Source organism: Aspergillus sydowii (genome assembly GCF_001890705.1).
Source record: "Aspergillus sydowii CBS 593.65 unplaced genomic scaffold ASPSYscaffold_1, whole genome shotgun sequence".
Lineage (NCBI taxonomy): Eukaryota > Fungi > Ascomycota > Eurotiomycetes > Eurotiales > Aspergillaceae > Aspergillus > Aspergillus sydowii.
The window spans coordinates 3,142,344-3,158,999 of NW_024467859.1; the positions used below are offsets into that span (position 1 = coordinate 3,142,344).

The 16,656-nt window shown below is 51.2% G+C and overlaps 5 protein-coding genes across 5 annotated transcripts; 3 read left to right on the plus strand and 2 right to left on the minus strand.

Moving 5' to 3' along the window:
- Nucleotides 1-263: 263 nt before the first annotated feature.
- On the minus strand, nucleotides 264-2,382 carry ASPSYDRAFT_140941 (signal recognition particle subunit SRP72; the record flags this gene model as incomplete). The annotated part of the gene is made up of 4 exons (XM_040841091.1): nucleotides 264-1,476; nucleotides 1,527-1,671; nucleotides 1,728-2,001; nucleotides 2,062-2,382. 4 exons carry the CDS (start codon nucleotides 2,380-2,382, stop codon nucleotides 264-266), a joined length of 1,953 nt encoding a protein of 650 aa, XP_040708255.1.
- Nucleotides 2,383-4,096: 1,714 nt separating this feature from the next.
- ASPSYDRAFT_53954 (glycosyltransferase family 31 protein) lies at nucleotides 4,097-5,557 on the plus strand (the record flags this gene model as incomplete). The annotated part of the gene is made up of 1 exon (XM_040848772.1): nucleotides 4,097-5,557. The coding sequence occupies one exon, from the start codon at nucleotides 4,097-4,099 to the stop codon at nucleotides 5,555-5,557; it is 1,461 nt and encodes a 486-aa protein (XP_040708256.1).
- Nucleotides 5,558-6,973: 1,416 nt separating this feature from the next.
- Nucleotides 6,974-8,951, minus strand: ASPSYDRAFT_141326 (putative C6 transcription factor (AmyR); the record flags this gene model as incomplete). The annotated part of the gene is made up of 3 exons (XM_040841130.1): nucleotides 6,974-7,405; nucleotides 7,460-7,910; nucleotides 7,969-8,951. The coding sequence occupies 3 exons, from the start codon at nucleotides 8,949-8,951 to the stop codon at nucleotides 6,974-6,976; spliced, it is 1,866 nt and encodes a 621-aa protein (XP_040708257.1).
- Nucleotides 8,952-10,510: 1,559 nt separating this feature from the next.
- Nucleotides 10,511-13,636, plus strand: ASPSYDRAFT_26457 (glycoside hydrolase family 31 protein; the record flags this gene model as incomplete). Its single annotated transcript, XM_040844281.1, has 4 exons — nucleotides 10,511-11,232; nucleotides 11,284-11,694; nucleotides 11,744-11,914; nucleotides 11,965-13,636. 4 exons carry the CDS (start codon nucleotides 10,511-10,513, stop codon nucleotides 13,634-13,636), a joined length of 2,976 nt encoding a protein of 991 aa, XP_040708258.1.
- A 463-nt stretch (nucleotides 13,637-14,099) lies between these two features.
- Nucleotides 14,100-16,028, plus strand: ASPSYDRAFT_53957 (alpha-amylase; the record flags this gene model as incomplete). The annotated part of the gene is made up of 9 exons (XM_040848773.1): nucleotides 14,100-14,249; nucleotides 14,303-14,341; nucleotides 14,406-14,518; nucleotides 14,569-14,677; nucleotides 14,729-14,957; nucleotides 15,004-15,166; nucleotides 15,232-15,378; nucleotides 15,448-15,688; nucleotides 15,747-16,028. The coding sequence occupies 9 exons, from the start codon at nucleotides 14,100-14,102 to the stop codon at nucleotides 16,026-16,028; spliced, it is 1,473 nt and encodes a 490-aa protein (XP_040708259.1).
- Nucleotides 16,029-16,656: the final 628 nt, after the last annotated feature.

A 16,656-nucleotide genomic window follows, 5' to 3' on the forward strand; every position in this document is an offset into this window, starting at 1 on the left:
TTGGGATGCACTTGCTTGCTTGTTTAAGCTGGACGGAGAACTAATTCGTAATAGGAGTGCTACTAATTGAATAAGAATGCATTTCGGATTTTGCTCTTACAGACAATCCTATCCGTTAGAGTAATGTACACGGTGTATTGAAGCTGATATGCTGTTCCGCGTTAACTAGGTAGAAGTATACTGATGCTAAATGTTGATGGGCCTTGCAAGCCTGACCTGATCTGAAAGGACAGTTGCTAGCAGACATGCATACCATCAATAATCTACCGCTTTCCCTTCTTCTTTTTCTTCGAGTTAGCACCCCCACCACCACCCTGGGGCTTCTGTTGCTGAGCTCCAGACGGCGTAGTCTCTTCTGATCTCTCGCTGACCACTCCTCCCTGTGTCCGCTCTGCAGCGCGCTGCTTGCCCTTGCGGCCTCTGGGTCGGTACGTCGATCGGTCACGAAGAGGCAGCCATCGCTCTGGGTCAGCAGTCTTGCTGGGGTCATAGTCCTTCGGGAGACGGGACTTGCGGATCCGCTTCACAGCGCCGTCTCTGTTGGCTGCTGGTCGCTTCCTTACTCCGGCGATTGCGGCCGCGGTTGCAGCCGCTGTAGAGGAGGATGCAGAGACACCGGCGGCTTCGAGAGACGCGATATCGACGTCGGAAATTAGGTCGTCAACCGAGGGGAGGTATTTGGCTTGAGCTTCGACTTGGGAGTGGTCGATGGCTGCGTGAGAGGCTACGTAGCCAGCGACGGCAAACAGATCGTCTGGTGTCTTCTCGTACAGGGATTTGAATAACTCCGCGGCTTGGGCTGAATCCGATGTAAGCGAGGAGTGTAGTAGAGCTGCTCCTGCTGCCCGGAGTAATGATGCGGGCTGGGTAGCTTGGCCTCTCCAGAATGCTGCAGCCTTGGCCAGCTCGGATCTGATCTGGGTCTTTCGGCCCTCGCGTCTGTACAGCGCAATAAGGACGCTTAGCAAGCCGGGGTTGAAGCGTATTTCCTTGTCCTGTTCAGAGATGGACTCGTCGACGAGTTGGAGCGATTTCTCTAAGGTGGCTATTGCGGACGTGGTATTGCCCATGTTGACGTAAATTTGTACTGCAGTAAGCACTACGCCGAAATCCTTTGGTCGTCTTTCAACCGCGGCGAGGATGGCCTTTAGCGCTGGTGCCCCCGTCTCGCCCTTTGCGTGTGCTGCTACGTTGTAGACTGATAAGAGATTCGTGCTAGCATTTGTGGATGGATATGGGGCCCGGGAAAGGGCCTTGGAAGTAGATCGAATGATACCATCATATTTGTGGACAAGAAGGTCGACTGCATGAAGGTTGCCCGTTATGACATTATGCTGGTAGTCGAATAGCTTGTCGTTATCGATAGAGTCGGGCACTTCGTGAAGTGCCTTGTACAGAGCATATGGGTTTGCTGACGTTCCGCGGGCGATCGTGGCATTGTTCTGGCCAATTCTTTTCGTCGACAACTCGGGTATACTGTTGTCTCCGTCAGCTATGGTTCGTTCACATGTCCATCATCAACATACTCTTTGATTGATATTTCTTCCAGTATGGACTCCGCCTCCTCCGATTTCCCTTGACAGATCAGAACATACAGCTGCTGCACAGCAATCGGAAGCAGTTCAGCGTCTCTGTCTTCCGGAGTAAGATCCTCTGAAGTGCGGCAAAGCTCTGTAGAGACCGTATCAGCTGCTGACATCCATTTCCCAGCTTTGACCGACACGAACCTTTTGCACGCTTCAAGAGAATCCCGGCTTGGTCGAATTCCCCTTTCGCAATGCTTAGACAAGCGGCGTTGTAGACCGTCTCAAACGCCTCCAGGTCGTCCCTCGTAGGTCTGGTATGGCGAACAGACTCAGGGTGGCCCTTCCACTGCAATTGTGCATCCGCCGCCCAAGAGTTGATTCGCAAATCATGCTCCTCGTTCGCCGTTGACACCGAATCCCGAGCAAGACCTTGGTAGATCTCCGCTGTGCGACGAAATCTCTCGGCTCGGTATGTCTAAGTAAGGGAATAAAGTGAGCCGCACATCCAATTCATAGATAACTCAAGAGAACATACAGCCTGGGCTTCCAGATGGCGTGCGCCCCGGTCGTCGGTCAGACTCGAAACCACGTCAATGGCCATATCGGGGTTTCCAGTTTTGTATAGAGCGTAGCCGTATTCCAGGGCGGCCTTCTGTTTCAATTTGTCCCCGCCATCTTCGAAAACACGTAGACAATCCTCGTAGCGGTCAAGTTTTAACAGAGCGACCACCTTCACATGTTGGGCCTGGATATCGGACTTTGATTTGGCTAGCGCAGCATCGCATGAGCGAAGGACTTCTTCATGATCGTCAATGGACGCTCTGGAGAGTAGCGAGCCCAAGGACTGGGTGGACATGGCGGTTTCGTACGCCGGGTGGAGTGCGGGAAAGGCCGGGGGGTGGGGAGGTTATCGTTGCCCGAAAAGGGGCCGGTTATGTGAAGAGACCTTTAGTCGTCAAATAATTTCCATATACTGTGTGTTGCAAGCTCGTAGCAGATCTCACGAAATATTGCTTGATGCCAATTGTGCAGTGCGGGATGAACATTTCCCGATTAGGAATTCCGCGCAAACGGCTTCTACGCGCTACCGTAGTCGCCCAGTCTGCTTACTCAGAAAGTAGTCATCTGACACTAGACCAGTCTGGAAGGTGGCATTCAGAAGTGGAATCATGCCTCAGGTGTCTACGGCTCTGCTCGGCGAGTTCCGCAACCGGCAAGTCATTTCTGCGTTGCCACCGTGGGGTATTTGGAGCAGTCCAGGAACGCTCGTGGCTCGGATGGCTGTTGCATCTGGCCGGCGTTGATATTCTCCGACAACGGAGAGACGGGAGTTCAGGCATGAAACCTGCAAGACAGTGCGGGGCATGCGATGATGGCATTGCGCGATTATCCGATGGAGTGCACAGGATCTAGTCGCAGGCACTGGCTCCGTGCGGGGGAACAGGGCCCCTCTGAGACAGGAGCCGTCGGGACAAAACCTTGGAAGCCCGGCCGTGCCGCTGATGCATATGTTCCCTATCGGATACAGCAATTGAGATCCCAGCCTTGTTCAATCGCCAAGAGCTCCCTTATTCGCCAATAATAGAACACCAATAGAACACGCCGAAGACAGCCCTGCCGGCTGCATGACCTCTTGCCACTCTCGGACTGCGCTGACTGCCAGTGCAGGACAGACAGCGTAGTACTAGCAGTGGCAGTACGACGGTGGAGAATTCAGAGTAGCAGTACGATGGCAGCAGAATCTCATCGTTACGACAGCATCATCGGATGACCCCATCGTCACTACTGGTCCGCCATCTTGTTCCAACCTCCAACCGCCAAGGTGCCGTGGGTCGCAACCAGCCGCTCTCCGTCAGGATCATCATCCGCAACGCGTCATCAACAGCCTCTCCGGCTTGCAAGTTGTTTGAAGCTGTCTGCAACTGGAGCTTCCGGTGCAAGCTGCGAGGGTCTCCAAGACAGACTGTAGGGCTGACCTCGCAATTCTCGCGAGCGAGGCCATAACCCGTAGTCGTGCAATTCAACTCGCAAATCTGCATAGTACGTCGTTGTTGCGCTGTATAGTCGCAGGATCAGCACCATAAAGATTAAGAATCTGACGCGCGGCTCCAACAGGGACAGCAAGTGAGAGAGGCCAGTCGTCGCCCAGCAGAAGCAACCTCTGGCAAAACGAGGAAGTGGATCGCGGCGCCCCCCTTTACCACTGCTTGCTGGTTTGCAGATGGTAATTCGCAGTCTGGACCCTTTGGTTCTTTTTTATCTTTCGCCCCCGTCTTCGTCCCTGGCCACTCCGTCTTCGTCCCTCCGATTTCCTTCTTACTCTCTTCCACGCCTCGAGGAATAATCTCTTGCCTCTCGCTTTTCTTTCTCTTTCTCTTTCTCTCCCTCTCCCTCTCCATCTTTCGCCCATCCTTCGCCAGTCGAACCCACCGGTCGCTACATCTCCTCGACTGCCTCTTCCGTCCCTGACCTCCACCTCTCCACCGTGCGGTCTGGCTGCTCGCGATGCGAATGCACTAGAACCGCATTCGGCATTAATACACACAAGAAGTACAATTATCTTCGTGGCCATGTCAACCAAGTTCAGCGTACGGGACCCATCCCCGATGAATTCATCGCGAGTTTGGAAGAAGAAGTTCTCCCGATACTTTGTCGTCGCGTGCCTTGTGGGAGCATTCTTCCTTTTCGGCCCGCGATTTAGACATGAACCGGACATTGTTCATATACCAGATGATCCCGCCAAGCCGAATATCACACTTACCGCTCATGTCGGTTGTGAGCCCGATTTCACCGTCCTAGAGCGCCTTGGGGTGACAAAGCTGTCTCAGTATTTGCGCCGGGAGGTGGTGGCTGTCCAGTCTCCGGATAACCTCCCCCTGATCCAAGCTCTTGACACTCCTTTGTTTGACCAAAGTGCCAAAAAGACATCGCAGACGGCGGAGAACGCATTGCAGAGCGATTGCTCTATCGGCAACCAGATTACATTGCAAACACCGCGCCGCACACGCCATGTGGATGGTTCACACTTCGACTTTGGTGTTGCCACAACACTGGAAAGACTGAATGAGTCCCTCGATGCCTTTACTCATTGGGCCAGCCGCACGGGAGTCCGCATCTTTGCACTAATTGAGCCAGATAACCGGGTACCTGAGGTGCTAGCCAAGGCCGAAGCACTTGGGATCAACCTGTCTGTGACGCAGTCCAACGAGGAATATCAGACCCGGTATTTCTCACTGGTTTCCCATTTGGCTCAGAACCTGCGGGAGGCGACCCGTTGGTCCTGCATTATCGATGACGACACTTTCTTCCTTTCAATGCCTGCCTTGATCGAGGCCTTCGAAAAGTACGACCATACACAACCAACGTATGTCGGCGGCGTATCAGAAAGTATCCCGCAGATCGGCATATTTGGACTAATGGGATACGGAGGCGCTGGCGTTTTCCTATCTCGCCCTCTAGTTCAACGGCTGAGCGAACCCGAAGTCTTCAACGCCTGCCAACAAATGGTACACACAGGTGATCGAAGAATTTCGCTGTGTATCTACCAACACTCAAGTGCGCACTTGACCATCGATCATCGATTGCGACAACTGGACTTCCGAGGTGACGCCTCGGGATTCTTCGAAGCTGCGAGGCCGCCGCCCCTCTCCGTGCATCACTGGAAGTCGTGGTTTGATACAGATATGGCAAAACTCAGCAAAATCAGTGAAGTTTGCGGTGAAGCCTGTCTCTTGAAGAAATGGAAGTTCTCTGACGGCTGGATCCTGACCAACGGATATTCGATAACCAAATACAGTCGAGAAATCAGCCCTGACGACACGTCGATGGAGCTTACGTGGGCCGGTGACCACGACCCGGATCGCGATTCATTCATGCACGAACTTGGACCTCTACGTGACAGAGACGAGGGGAAGATTAGCTATTTAATGGCAGACTCGATCATGGACACGGACCAAGTCCGACAATGGTACATCCACCGCGACCCTGAAAATGGCGATCAAGTCATGGAACTGGTTTGGCAAAGGCAGTGATTTCGCCTTTCCATTTTCTCCATTTCATTATATCATATCCTTTCCGCACCTATGTCGCCAAATTTGCATACATCGTCGACTCCATATAGACTGCAATCTTCTCAATACCCAAAGGGGGTAACTGCCACGGTACTAGATTATGACTTTCGATTCCATGTCTCGATGATACCGCAGCCTTTTTCTTTCTTCGCACTTATTCATTTCTCTGTTCCTATTTCGCTTCGCTGTATATCTAATTCACAAACGCTGCCATCGTCCCACTGCACAAAACGTTCAAACCAGGCGCAGGGGTCGTCTTTTTGGTCTTGTCCATGGTGATGACTGAGTCGTCAACCGCAACATCTATATTAATATTAGAAATTTATTTCAAAGATATTTTCCAAATCCACCGTAGACCACTCGTCCTCGCGAGGTTACCGTAACTATTGGAGTCTTTTGGTCCTTCGCACCACGTCTGAGGAGGTGAAAGCCGACTATCATAATAAATATGGCACTTCTAGTGTTGAATGGATGTTACAATACTTATAACTATCGACTACTATTATTGCATGCTTTTACAAAAATAAAAATTACCATGCTGTTTCTCTCTACTAACGATCACGCAGTCTGAAAAGCTAACGAACGACGTAGTACGATCTCCCGACCAACCTGTTCGTTTATCAAAAGCTTGCGCGCCCAAACTAGCTTGGATCACACAGTGGGCAAGATGTCGGGCCGACATAACGACAATCCGGATCGCAAAACCAGCCTACTGTTTCACGATGTTGGTATTCAATAATACGTAGTCTATAATCTATATTCATCCTTCCCAATCCCAAAAATCCAAAGGAAGAATTTGAGTTTAAGTCATTAGGCATGCTTGACGCAATGACGCGTGTTTTTAAATCTCACATTCTTGTCTCCGGGCCGACTTTCGAGATTAGAATTTGGAATGAGGAATGGCGGGGAAAGTTGTAATGTAATGAATGGAAGGAAAGCGGAAGTTAGTTTGGCTTTGGCTACGACGGGAAGCTCAATCAGCTTCTATATTGGTTAATGGAGTGGTTTGGGCGCCAATATTGCTAGCTGGGTAAACCCAAGTCATTCGTTGATTTCTCTATAATATGGTATTGTATGTCCGTGTCGTCGTGTCGTTGATCGTCCCTTGTTCATCACCGGACTTGAGATTGATGTGTAGGTATGGTGGTAGAGGAAAAGAGAAAAGTAATAGATACACGAAGAGAGAAACACAAGGGGCAAGTAGGTAGGAAATACTTAAAGAGGTGAGATATGAGAGAGATGCATACGATCGGTATACGATCATCTGAGAATCCAGTTTCTCGCCAAATGTATAAAAAACGATCATGAAAAGAGTATACCAGGTTGGAGAAAATGCAACTGCATAATGGAGGAAGGCCCCGTCGACTTATGGCCACATCAGGTCAGCAATCGCCCAGTTTGAAATGGAAGTTCTGACGGAGTAAGTATCCCAGAGACTGGATCGTTATTCTGATCATGAGAGCTGTCGGGAGGAGACGCGATCTCCCAGGAGCTGCTGGCAGTTTGGCTATTGTTATTGTCGGTTGCTTGCCATTGTGGCATAGGGTCGGATGAAGAAATGGCGGGGAGAGGAGGGAGAAAATCGCTTATCGTAAGTGGGAAATCGAAGCCCATCATGCCTTTACATCGCTCGAGCAGTGCTGGGAAGAGGTGTGATTGAGATCCACGGATCCGGGAGAGCGTGGAGAGGATGCCCCATAGTAGTTCACGGGGATCGACGGTAGACTCTGCAAGGCTGTTGGCTGCTTTTGTTGAGAGCGAGCGTGATACATCTGCGACTGATACACCGAGATCGAATAGCTTTTGTTCCTGAAGATAGTATTAGATGTGCTACTATCTAATAAGGGTTACCTTAGAACTAACCATCCCTATACCGTGCGCATCAACAGCACCTTGTGAGGCTTCCGCGATAACGGACAGCACAGCCTTACCTACCAACACAGGAAGATGAAAAGGCAGGACGGTTTCATGCCGCGAGCCTGGTTGGGAAGCTCGAGTCATCGACAGCTTCCACATCATGGCCTGCAGCCATTGCTGGGTTATGAGGATATCGACTTTTTGGATTTCCGAGACCCCGTCGAGCGATATTGGTTTGCTCAGGCTTGCTTGGATCATGGAAGTAGGCGGCATTTCTGATGTCCCATCTCTCCCACCTGCTGAAACCCAGTCGTAGAGGTTGACGCTGAGGTTTTCGAAAACTCCAATGAGATTAATGAAGCCGTAGGCAAGAATAGGGTCATCCGAGCAAAGAACCTGCGGTTTATGGATGGAGTTGCGAAGCATCACCGGTTTTGCTTGCTGCAATGCGTAGCCTCTAAAACATAGGAATAAGATCAACGTCGCACTTTATCCAACTTTCGATGGTTCCATACCTTTCCGTGATGAACAGGAGCCAGAATACCCTACGTTTCTGCTCCGCCTCCTCAATGTCCAACTCAGAATACGTGGATTCGCGATGGAGCCCTAGTGAGAAAATCATTGACGTCGCCTGGCAAAGGTAGAACCATGCGTGATCCTGACGGTCCAAATTGCCATACGAAGCAAATAAAAAGAACGAGGTTAAAAGACTTTCGATATCCATGTCCTCAATTGGATCGCAGTCTTTCCTTGCACGGACGGCCTCAGCAAGCAGTTCCTCACCAGACATTACTGAATTTCCTGAATTTCCATCAACACCGGCCTGTAAGTGGGAGGTCTCTGTGACACCGTCCAGTTTTAACTGAATGTGGGTAGCAGCACAAAGAGCCGCCAGAAAGGCATACCGCTGTGGGGTCACGCGCTCCGGATAATGACAGTCCTGCTGAAGCTCTTCTTTCCGCACTACTGGCATTATAGGGAACATGTATTTCAAGTAGACGTTAATGTGGGCCAAAAGCACAGGCGGGGTCAAAACTCGCGGGGAAGGATACAGCACTGCGGGAGGTGAATCCGATAGCGAATTAAAGGAGTCCGGTGAGGAAACAAGCTCTGGAGGAGGTAGTCGGGCGAACGAATCCGGGATGTCTGGCGCGAGATATTGGGGTTCTTCCATGGTGAACGGCGGAGATGTAGGAGAGCCACCCATCGGGTAGCTTGTAGGATCCGCATGCCATTCTCTCTCTGTTGGAGACTGCTGAGGATCGCACTGAAGAAGCTGTCGCTGCCTTGCCACCAATGGATGGATAGGGGCTAAGGGGTAGAGTGTCCGAAACTTGGGCCCTTTGCGACGGAGGACATCGCTGTAGGAGCAGGAGAGGAGCAGGCGCTGGCACTTGTCACACGGGAGCTCTCGCGAGCACTTGATTTTTCTCCTCCGACAATTGTCGCAGGCCTGTTTAAAGGGCTTTTGTTTCGGAGAGGTAGGGCCAGAATCCATCATTGCTGGTAAATGGCTGTCGAGCCGAGGGGAACTGGGGTCTGGGTGTATGCCGGTGGACGAGGGTGGCAATGTTTGCGCATAACTAAAGCAATGCTAATTGGGGGAAGCCATGCTGTCGAGATGGCTCTCTTGCAGAACAGTAATAAAAGCACAGGACCGCTGGAGACAAGGAGCATGCAAGGGAGGTGAAAATCTGGGGAAACCGAGCGGGGGAGTGAAGCAGATAAAAGATGAGCGAGAGATTATACGCAGTCACACTAAACTCCACTCGACTCCATACATGGTCACTATAGTGGCACCTGCAGCCATAGTCAGTCGCGAGGCCCCGCGTTACACCATCCATCGTTTCGGTCTCCATGAAATAACTGTCGGCCTCGCACCTTTCCGCGTTAGTTTTGCTAAGTTCTCACGTTCATACGCTGTGGTCGAGTATACAAGCGAGGCCTGAGCGAACAGCCGGACTACAGAGCCCCTGAGTCCAGGATGGTTGTCTGGGATGACACGCTTAGGTAGGATGCGGTATTTTCTGGAAGGCTTCCCCTGCAGCAAGGAAGGCATCTCTTACCCTGTGCAGGAATCCAAGAGCCGTTGCCATCCGGTACGAGCATTTGCGCCGTGACTAGTGCACCCAAACTAGACAGGGAAAAGCGTCCTTACAAAGTCTATATCCGGCCTATCCGTAGCCTGTCTCGCGAAGATCTCAGGTCGGGAAGCCGAAGGGCATACAACTTGAATGGGGCAGGACAACCGACGCGGTTGACAGTGGCTGAGTGCGAATGCCGGATTTATGGCGTGCAGATGAGAACCACACTGCTCCACAGTGCATTGGCGCCCGTGCGGCTTGAAGAGCTGGACTGCTTGATGGTGGATGCGTTGTTGACGTGGATGACAGTTCTATATTCAAGCAGTTACGCATCTAGGACTCGGACAGCTGAGTATCACCAGGAGCAAAGAACGAGCATCAACATACTACGTGCAGAGAGAAAAGAGATGTCAGAATTGGAAGCTGCAGTCGCTCACCGGTAACTTTGGTAATATTACGCTGTTCTGGGGAGGTCCCAGCTCCCTCCACTTCGCTCTCCACTCCTTCAGTCTCCCCAGTCCCCAAGTCCCCCATCTTTGCTGCTTCATCCTTGATATCCTTAGTGTTAGCTGCTCCGTTATAGGCTCGGTCATTTATCGGAAAATCAGCCAATCAGCGCCCGTTGTCTGACGATCCCCAGGCTTCAGGTCCTGCAGCTCAAGCCTGAATTCTGTGGCGTGAGGACTGGAGTTGCCTCGGCCTCCCCGCATTATCAGGCTCCCAAGTCTTCAAGCATGCCAGCCGTGATACCAGGATGCTACCCCTCCTTGGGCCAAAGTCGATTCACTCAGCAAACTCGCTCCTTGCATTCCACGTTAAACGGATGATCTTCGCGCGCTGGGAGGGTGCCACAACATGATCGAGACCACCAGTGACTTGTCCGACTACCTTTGGCAGCTTTGAGGATAAATAGAGAGAGCAGGGCCGGTGTTTGTTAGCTGATCATCGTATGATCGGATAAGCCTTCTCCACCATGGTCGGCTTCACCCATCTTTTTGCTGGGGCGTCACTTCCCGCCCTCGCTTTTGGCGCGGCTCAGCAGGATCCGTTACAACGCTCTTCGAACCGAGCGACCGCGACCGATACCGCCGAGCGGACTCAGTTCACTCTCGCCGACTATGTTGATGTCGGCGAAGAACTGATCGCCAATGTTGATGATCCACAAGCCGTCAACGCTCAATCCGTCTGTCCCGGATACAGAGCTTCCAATGTGCAACACTCAGCTCATGGCTTTAGCGCCAGCTTAGCGCTATCAGGAAAACCGTGTAATGTATATGGTACCGATGTCGAGTCTTTGGTCTTGGAAGTGCAATTTCAGGACACAGACCGCTTAAACATACAAATCACGCCGACCTATGTGGACGCTTCAAATGAGTCTTGGTATATTCTCCCAGAGGAATTGGTGCCCCGCCCAGAAACGGTTTCAGACGCTTCAGAGTTGCACAGTGACTTCTCTGTGACCTGGTCCAATGAGCCAACCTTCAACTTCCAGGTAACCCGAAGGGCAACCGGCGAGGTCCTCTTCGACACAGCTGGGTCTGTGTTGGTCTTTGAGAACCAATTTATTGAATTCGTAACGACTCTCCCGGAGGAATACAATCTTTATGGGCTAGGAGAACGCATTAACCAGCTCCGGCTCTTGAGGAACGCCACCCTGACCACCTACGCGGCCGACATCGGGAACCCAATTGATGAGTATGTATCTGCCAATTGGCCTTTTGTCAGATGTTAATATGTTTTGACCAGAAATATCTATGGACACCATGCGTTCTATGCAGATACCAGATATTACACAGTCGATGAACAGACTGGGAAGCATACATATGTGAAGAGCGGTGATGCTGATGCCATGCAAGACTATGTCTCATACTCGCACGGCATTTTCCTCAGGAATGCTCATGGCCAGGAGGTCATTTTGAACCCCAAGAGTCTGACATGGCGGACTATAGGAGGAAGCATCGACCTCACCTTTTACTCAGGGCCGACTGTAGCAGAGGTAACGGAGCAGTATCAACGCAGCACCGTCGGACTCCCTGCTATGCAAAAATACGACACCCTTGGCTTCCATCAATGCCGATGGGGCTACAATAATTGGTCAGAGTTTGCAGATGTTCTTGCTAATTTCGAGAAATTTGAGATCCCCCTAGAATACCTCTGGTATGCCTATCCGTTTGTGCCCCATATATTTGTTGCTTACACTATTTAGGGCCGACATAGATTACATGCATGGTTATAGAGATTTCGATAATGACCAGAATCGGTTTTCTTACGAAGATACCGAAATTTTCTTGGATAATCTCCATGCAGGTGGACGCCATTTTGTCCCCATTGTTGATGCGGCACTGTATATTCCGAATCCCGAGAACGAATCAGACACGTAGGTGTTGGAGATGCTCGTATTTTTGCCCACTGCCTAATGTTATATAGATATGACACTTACACCAGAGGCGCTGCAAAAGATGTCTATCTCAAGAATCCAGATGGCAGTCTATATGTTGGGGCCGTCTGGCCTGGGTACACCGTGTACCCGGATTGGCATCACTCCGAGGCGGCTAATTACTGGGCCAATGAGCTCGTGATCTGGTACGAAAAGGTCAAGTTCGACGGAGTGTGGTACGACATGGGCGAAGTATCGTCGTTTTGTGTGGGAAGCTGCGGGTCCCAGAACCGGACACTTAACCCGGTACATCCGCCTTTCAGGCTGCCGGGGGAACATGAAAACATGGTGTTTGAATATCCTGAAGGGTTTGAGAGATCCAACGCAACCGAAGCTGCTTCCGCATCTGCAGCTTCTTCCAGCCAGGCCTCAGCCACAGGAACTTCGACGTCTGCCACCAGCTCATACCTGCGGACATCACCCACACCTGGGGTCCGTAATATCAACCACCCACCTTATGTGATCAACCATGTCCAGACTGGCCATGACCTTGCTGTGCATGCAGTCTCCCCAAATGCTACGCACGTAGATGGTTATCACGAATATGATGTACACAGCCTCTATGGTCATATGGGCATCCGAGCCACCTACCAAGGCTTGACACAAATATGGCCGAAGAAGCGTCCATTCATCATTGCGCGGTCAACCTTTTCCGGATCCGGCAGATGGGCAGGTCACTGGGGTGGTGATAACTATTCGAAATGGTCGTCCATGTACTTCTCGATCTCGCAGGCATTGCAGTTCTCTCTCTTTGGCATACCCATGTTCGGAGTTGATACTTGCGGTTTTAGTTACAATAGCGACGAGGAACTTTGCAACCGGTGGATGCAACTTTCGGCATTTTTTCCATTCTATCGCAACCATAACGTCCTTGGGGCCATTTCCCAGGAGCCTTATCGATGGGCTTCGGTCATTGATGCGTCCAAAGCAGCAATGAAGATCCGGTACGCCCTACTGCCATATTTTTATACATTGATGCAGAACGCGCACACTACAGGCTCCACCGTTATGCGGGCGCTGGCTTGGGAGTTTCCCAACGACCCTACGCTCGCGGCGGTGGACAACCAGTTTCTAGTTGGGCCGTCCATTCTGGTGATTCCCGTTCTTGAGCCACAAGTCGACACCGTTAAGGGTGTTTTCCCAGGCGTTGGACAAGGCGAAATATGGTACGATTGGTACACGCGGACTGCGGTTGATGCACAGCCTGGATTCAACAAGACAATCCAGGCGCCACTTGGCCACATTCCTGTTTATGTGCGGGGCGGAAGCATCCTTCCGATGCAGGAGCCAGCCCTAACCATAAGAGACGCTCGTCAGACGCCGTGGGCATTGCTAGCAGCGTTAGGTAGTGACGGAACTGCGTCAGGACAGCTATACCTGGACGATGGGGAAAGCCTCCATCCAGATGCTACTCTCAAAGTCGATTTCGAGGCATCTAGATCGAGCCTCAGCGTTTCAGCAGACGGGGACTGGGAGGAAGCCAACCCATTGGCAAACGTAACCATTCTGGGCATCTCTGACGAGCCATCCACCGTAAGCTTCAACGGCCAGCAGGTGCCTGCCGATTATGATGTTTTGTCGCAGGCTCTGATTGTTACGGGGCTGGATCAAATTACAAGGGATGGAGCATGGGGCGAAGACTGGACTCTTGAGTGGGAATGAGTGGCAGTTTGAGTTACAGTCGGGCTCGGGCTCGCCGACACGGAGAGCCTGCAGACTGCCAGTGCCCAGTTGATCTAGCAGACTAGCGGGCCTTTCCATAGTGTCAATGCAAATTATGCAGTTGTTCTTGAACATCTCCAAAGGAAATGCCCACTAACCTGCTGATCGCACCCCGCAAAAATCCTGTCAGCAATTCAGCATCAAAAGTGCATTTGTCGCTCCGACTGTTTCCCCACTGAGACCCCTGAATTTCCCTGGAATCGCCCACCACCGACGGGATCATGACCGGATGCGCGCAAACCCTCCAATCAAATGTATATGCGCACAACCAGGGCCAGACAATCGCTGGAGATTAGTCGCTACATCTCTGTCAGGAGATAGTAAGCTATGTACATAAATACAGCAGTCATGGTCTCGAGGCTTTTCTGGCCTGGAACACAGCAATCTCTTTGCGCAACGAAGAATGCGGTCGGCTCTTCTTCTCTCTCTGGCGGCGACGGCCCTGGCGGCAACTCCGGCGCAGTGGCGATCGCAGTCGATATACTTTTTACTCACCGATCGTTTCGCCCGCACGGACAATTCAACGACTGCAGAATGTGATACCAGTGTTGGGGTTTGTCTCCCCGTGGAATAGATCGGGTCTAGACTGACGAGAAAACAAAATAGAGATACTGTGGTGGCTCGTGGCAGGGCATCATCAACCAGGTACGCCCCGTTGCGCCGCGCTATGCGCTAGTTGGTAGATGATGGGGATTGTTGACGAGATCAGCTGGACTATATCCAAGGGATGGGCTTCACGGCCATCTGGATCACGCCGGTGACTGCCCAAGTTGAAGACTCTGCAAATGGAGATGCGTACCATGGCTACTGGCAACAGGATTTGTGAGTGACTGTATCTTACCTCTATACTGGGACGACACTCATCTTGGTAGATATGCTCTCAACGATCGCCTTGGAACGGCAGAGGACCTCAAAGCGCTCGCGGATGCATTGCATGAGCGAGACATGTACCTGATGGTTGATGTCGTTGCCAATCACATGGTGGGTGTGATGGTTCAAGATTTCTGGCATTGGCTGACTTGTCGACGTTAGGGATCCAGCAGCGCGGCCGATTCTGTGGACTACAGTGTCTTCAACCCGTTCAACTCGCAAGACTACTTCCACTCTCCGTGCAGCATTGATAACTACGACGACCAAACTCAGGTCGAGGAGTGCTGGCTTAGCACAAGCGCGGTCAGCTTACCAGATGTCGACACCACCCAGGATAATGTGAAGACCATCTGGTACGACTGGGTAGGATCCCTCGTATCGAACTACTCCAGTAAGACCCGCTCCGTCAGTTGTATGATCGAAGCTCACCCAACTAGTTGATGGCCTCCGAGTCGACACAGTCAGGCACGTCCAGAAGGACTTTTGGGCAGACTTCAACGATGCGGCGGGCGTTTACTGTGTCGGCGAGATTTTCCAAGGTGATCCAGAGTACACCTGCCCATACCAAGAGGTCATGGACGGAGTGCTTAACTACCCAATGTACCACCCCCGCAACACCTCTCAAAAGATATAAGAAACCCATTCTAATTCTTTTTCTTAAAAAGTTACTATCCCCTCCTCAGGGCATTCAGCTCTACATCCGGCAGCATAAGCGAACTATACGACATGATCAACAACGTCAAGTCCACCTGCGCCGACTCAACCCTGCTGGGCAGCTTCATCGAGAACCACGACAATCCGCGATTCGCCTCGTAAGCACCTCTATCCATCTCTTTCATCTCCTTTGCTTCAGAGCCACCTAATAAACTAGTAATTAATAGGGAAACTGACGACATGTCTCTCGCGAAAAACGTAGCTGCCTTTGTTATCCTGTCCGACGGCATCCCCATCATCTACGCCGGTCAAGAACAGCACTATGCCGGCGGCGAGGACCCCGCAAACCGCGAGGCAACCTGGTTATCCGGATACGACACATCAAGCGAGCTGTACAAGCTCATCGCTTCATCGAATGCGATCCGCACACGTGCCATCGGCCAGGATGACGAGTGGCTTACTTATAAGGTACCAACTATGCAATCCCCTTCCTTCTACCGAGTCGGCCACTTAACATCCTTGCCAGAACTACCCAATCTACCAAGATACCTCGACTTTAGCGATGCGCAAAGGCAACAATGGAACACAGGTGGTCACTGTTCTCACGAATGCCGGGTCCGGAGGTAGCTCGTACACGCTTTCCCTACCCGATACGGGGTACAATGCCGGGGATGCGCTAACGGAGGTCCTGTCATGCACGGATATCACTGTTTCTGACAACGGCGAAGTTCCTGTGCCGATGGAGAGCGGGCTGCCGAGGGTATTATATCCAAGTGCGAAGTTGGAGGGGAGTGGAATTTGTCAGTGATTTGTGTCGACATTGACGATCCCAGTGAAGGGATGGTTCTTCACCTCCTATATCAATGTCAAAGTGGCAAGTTCGACACTTCACCGTTTGCAGTACCAACGAAGCCTCCACCACAAGTTTACACAAGAAACGCTCACTTGTTTCTGGCTCCAAATTGTTGACATTTAAATGGGTCCTATATAGTTGTGTTTGATGGTAAATCATGCACTTCATGCACTCTTTTCATAGACTTCGTTGAGAGTTGACCACAACTTGGATTGGATATCCATTTATTATAATATTATAAGTGGTGAGATATTGTACATACACATATATATGTTGATTTTGGATTTTGGATTTTAATATCTTTTGGTTATTGTGCAAGTGACGAGCAGATGCAATATTCCCAGTCTTTCACACGTTACACTCACTAAGTAGACACCGCATTGTAGAGCAACAAATCTCCAATGAGAAAGCTCGCTTAGAGTATCTCCGTGTCAACAACGCCCGCGCTTATTTAGCTTCGGTGGTTGGCCGACGCCCCAGCATTTCACAGGGCGAGGGAGGCCCTCTTCCAATCTCACTTCATTAATATTCCATCTCGCTCGGTTTCGTTATCTTCTCAGCTGTCGAGCTGCGGGGCAATCGT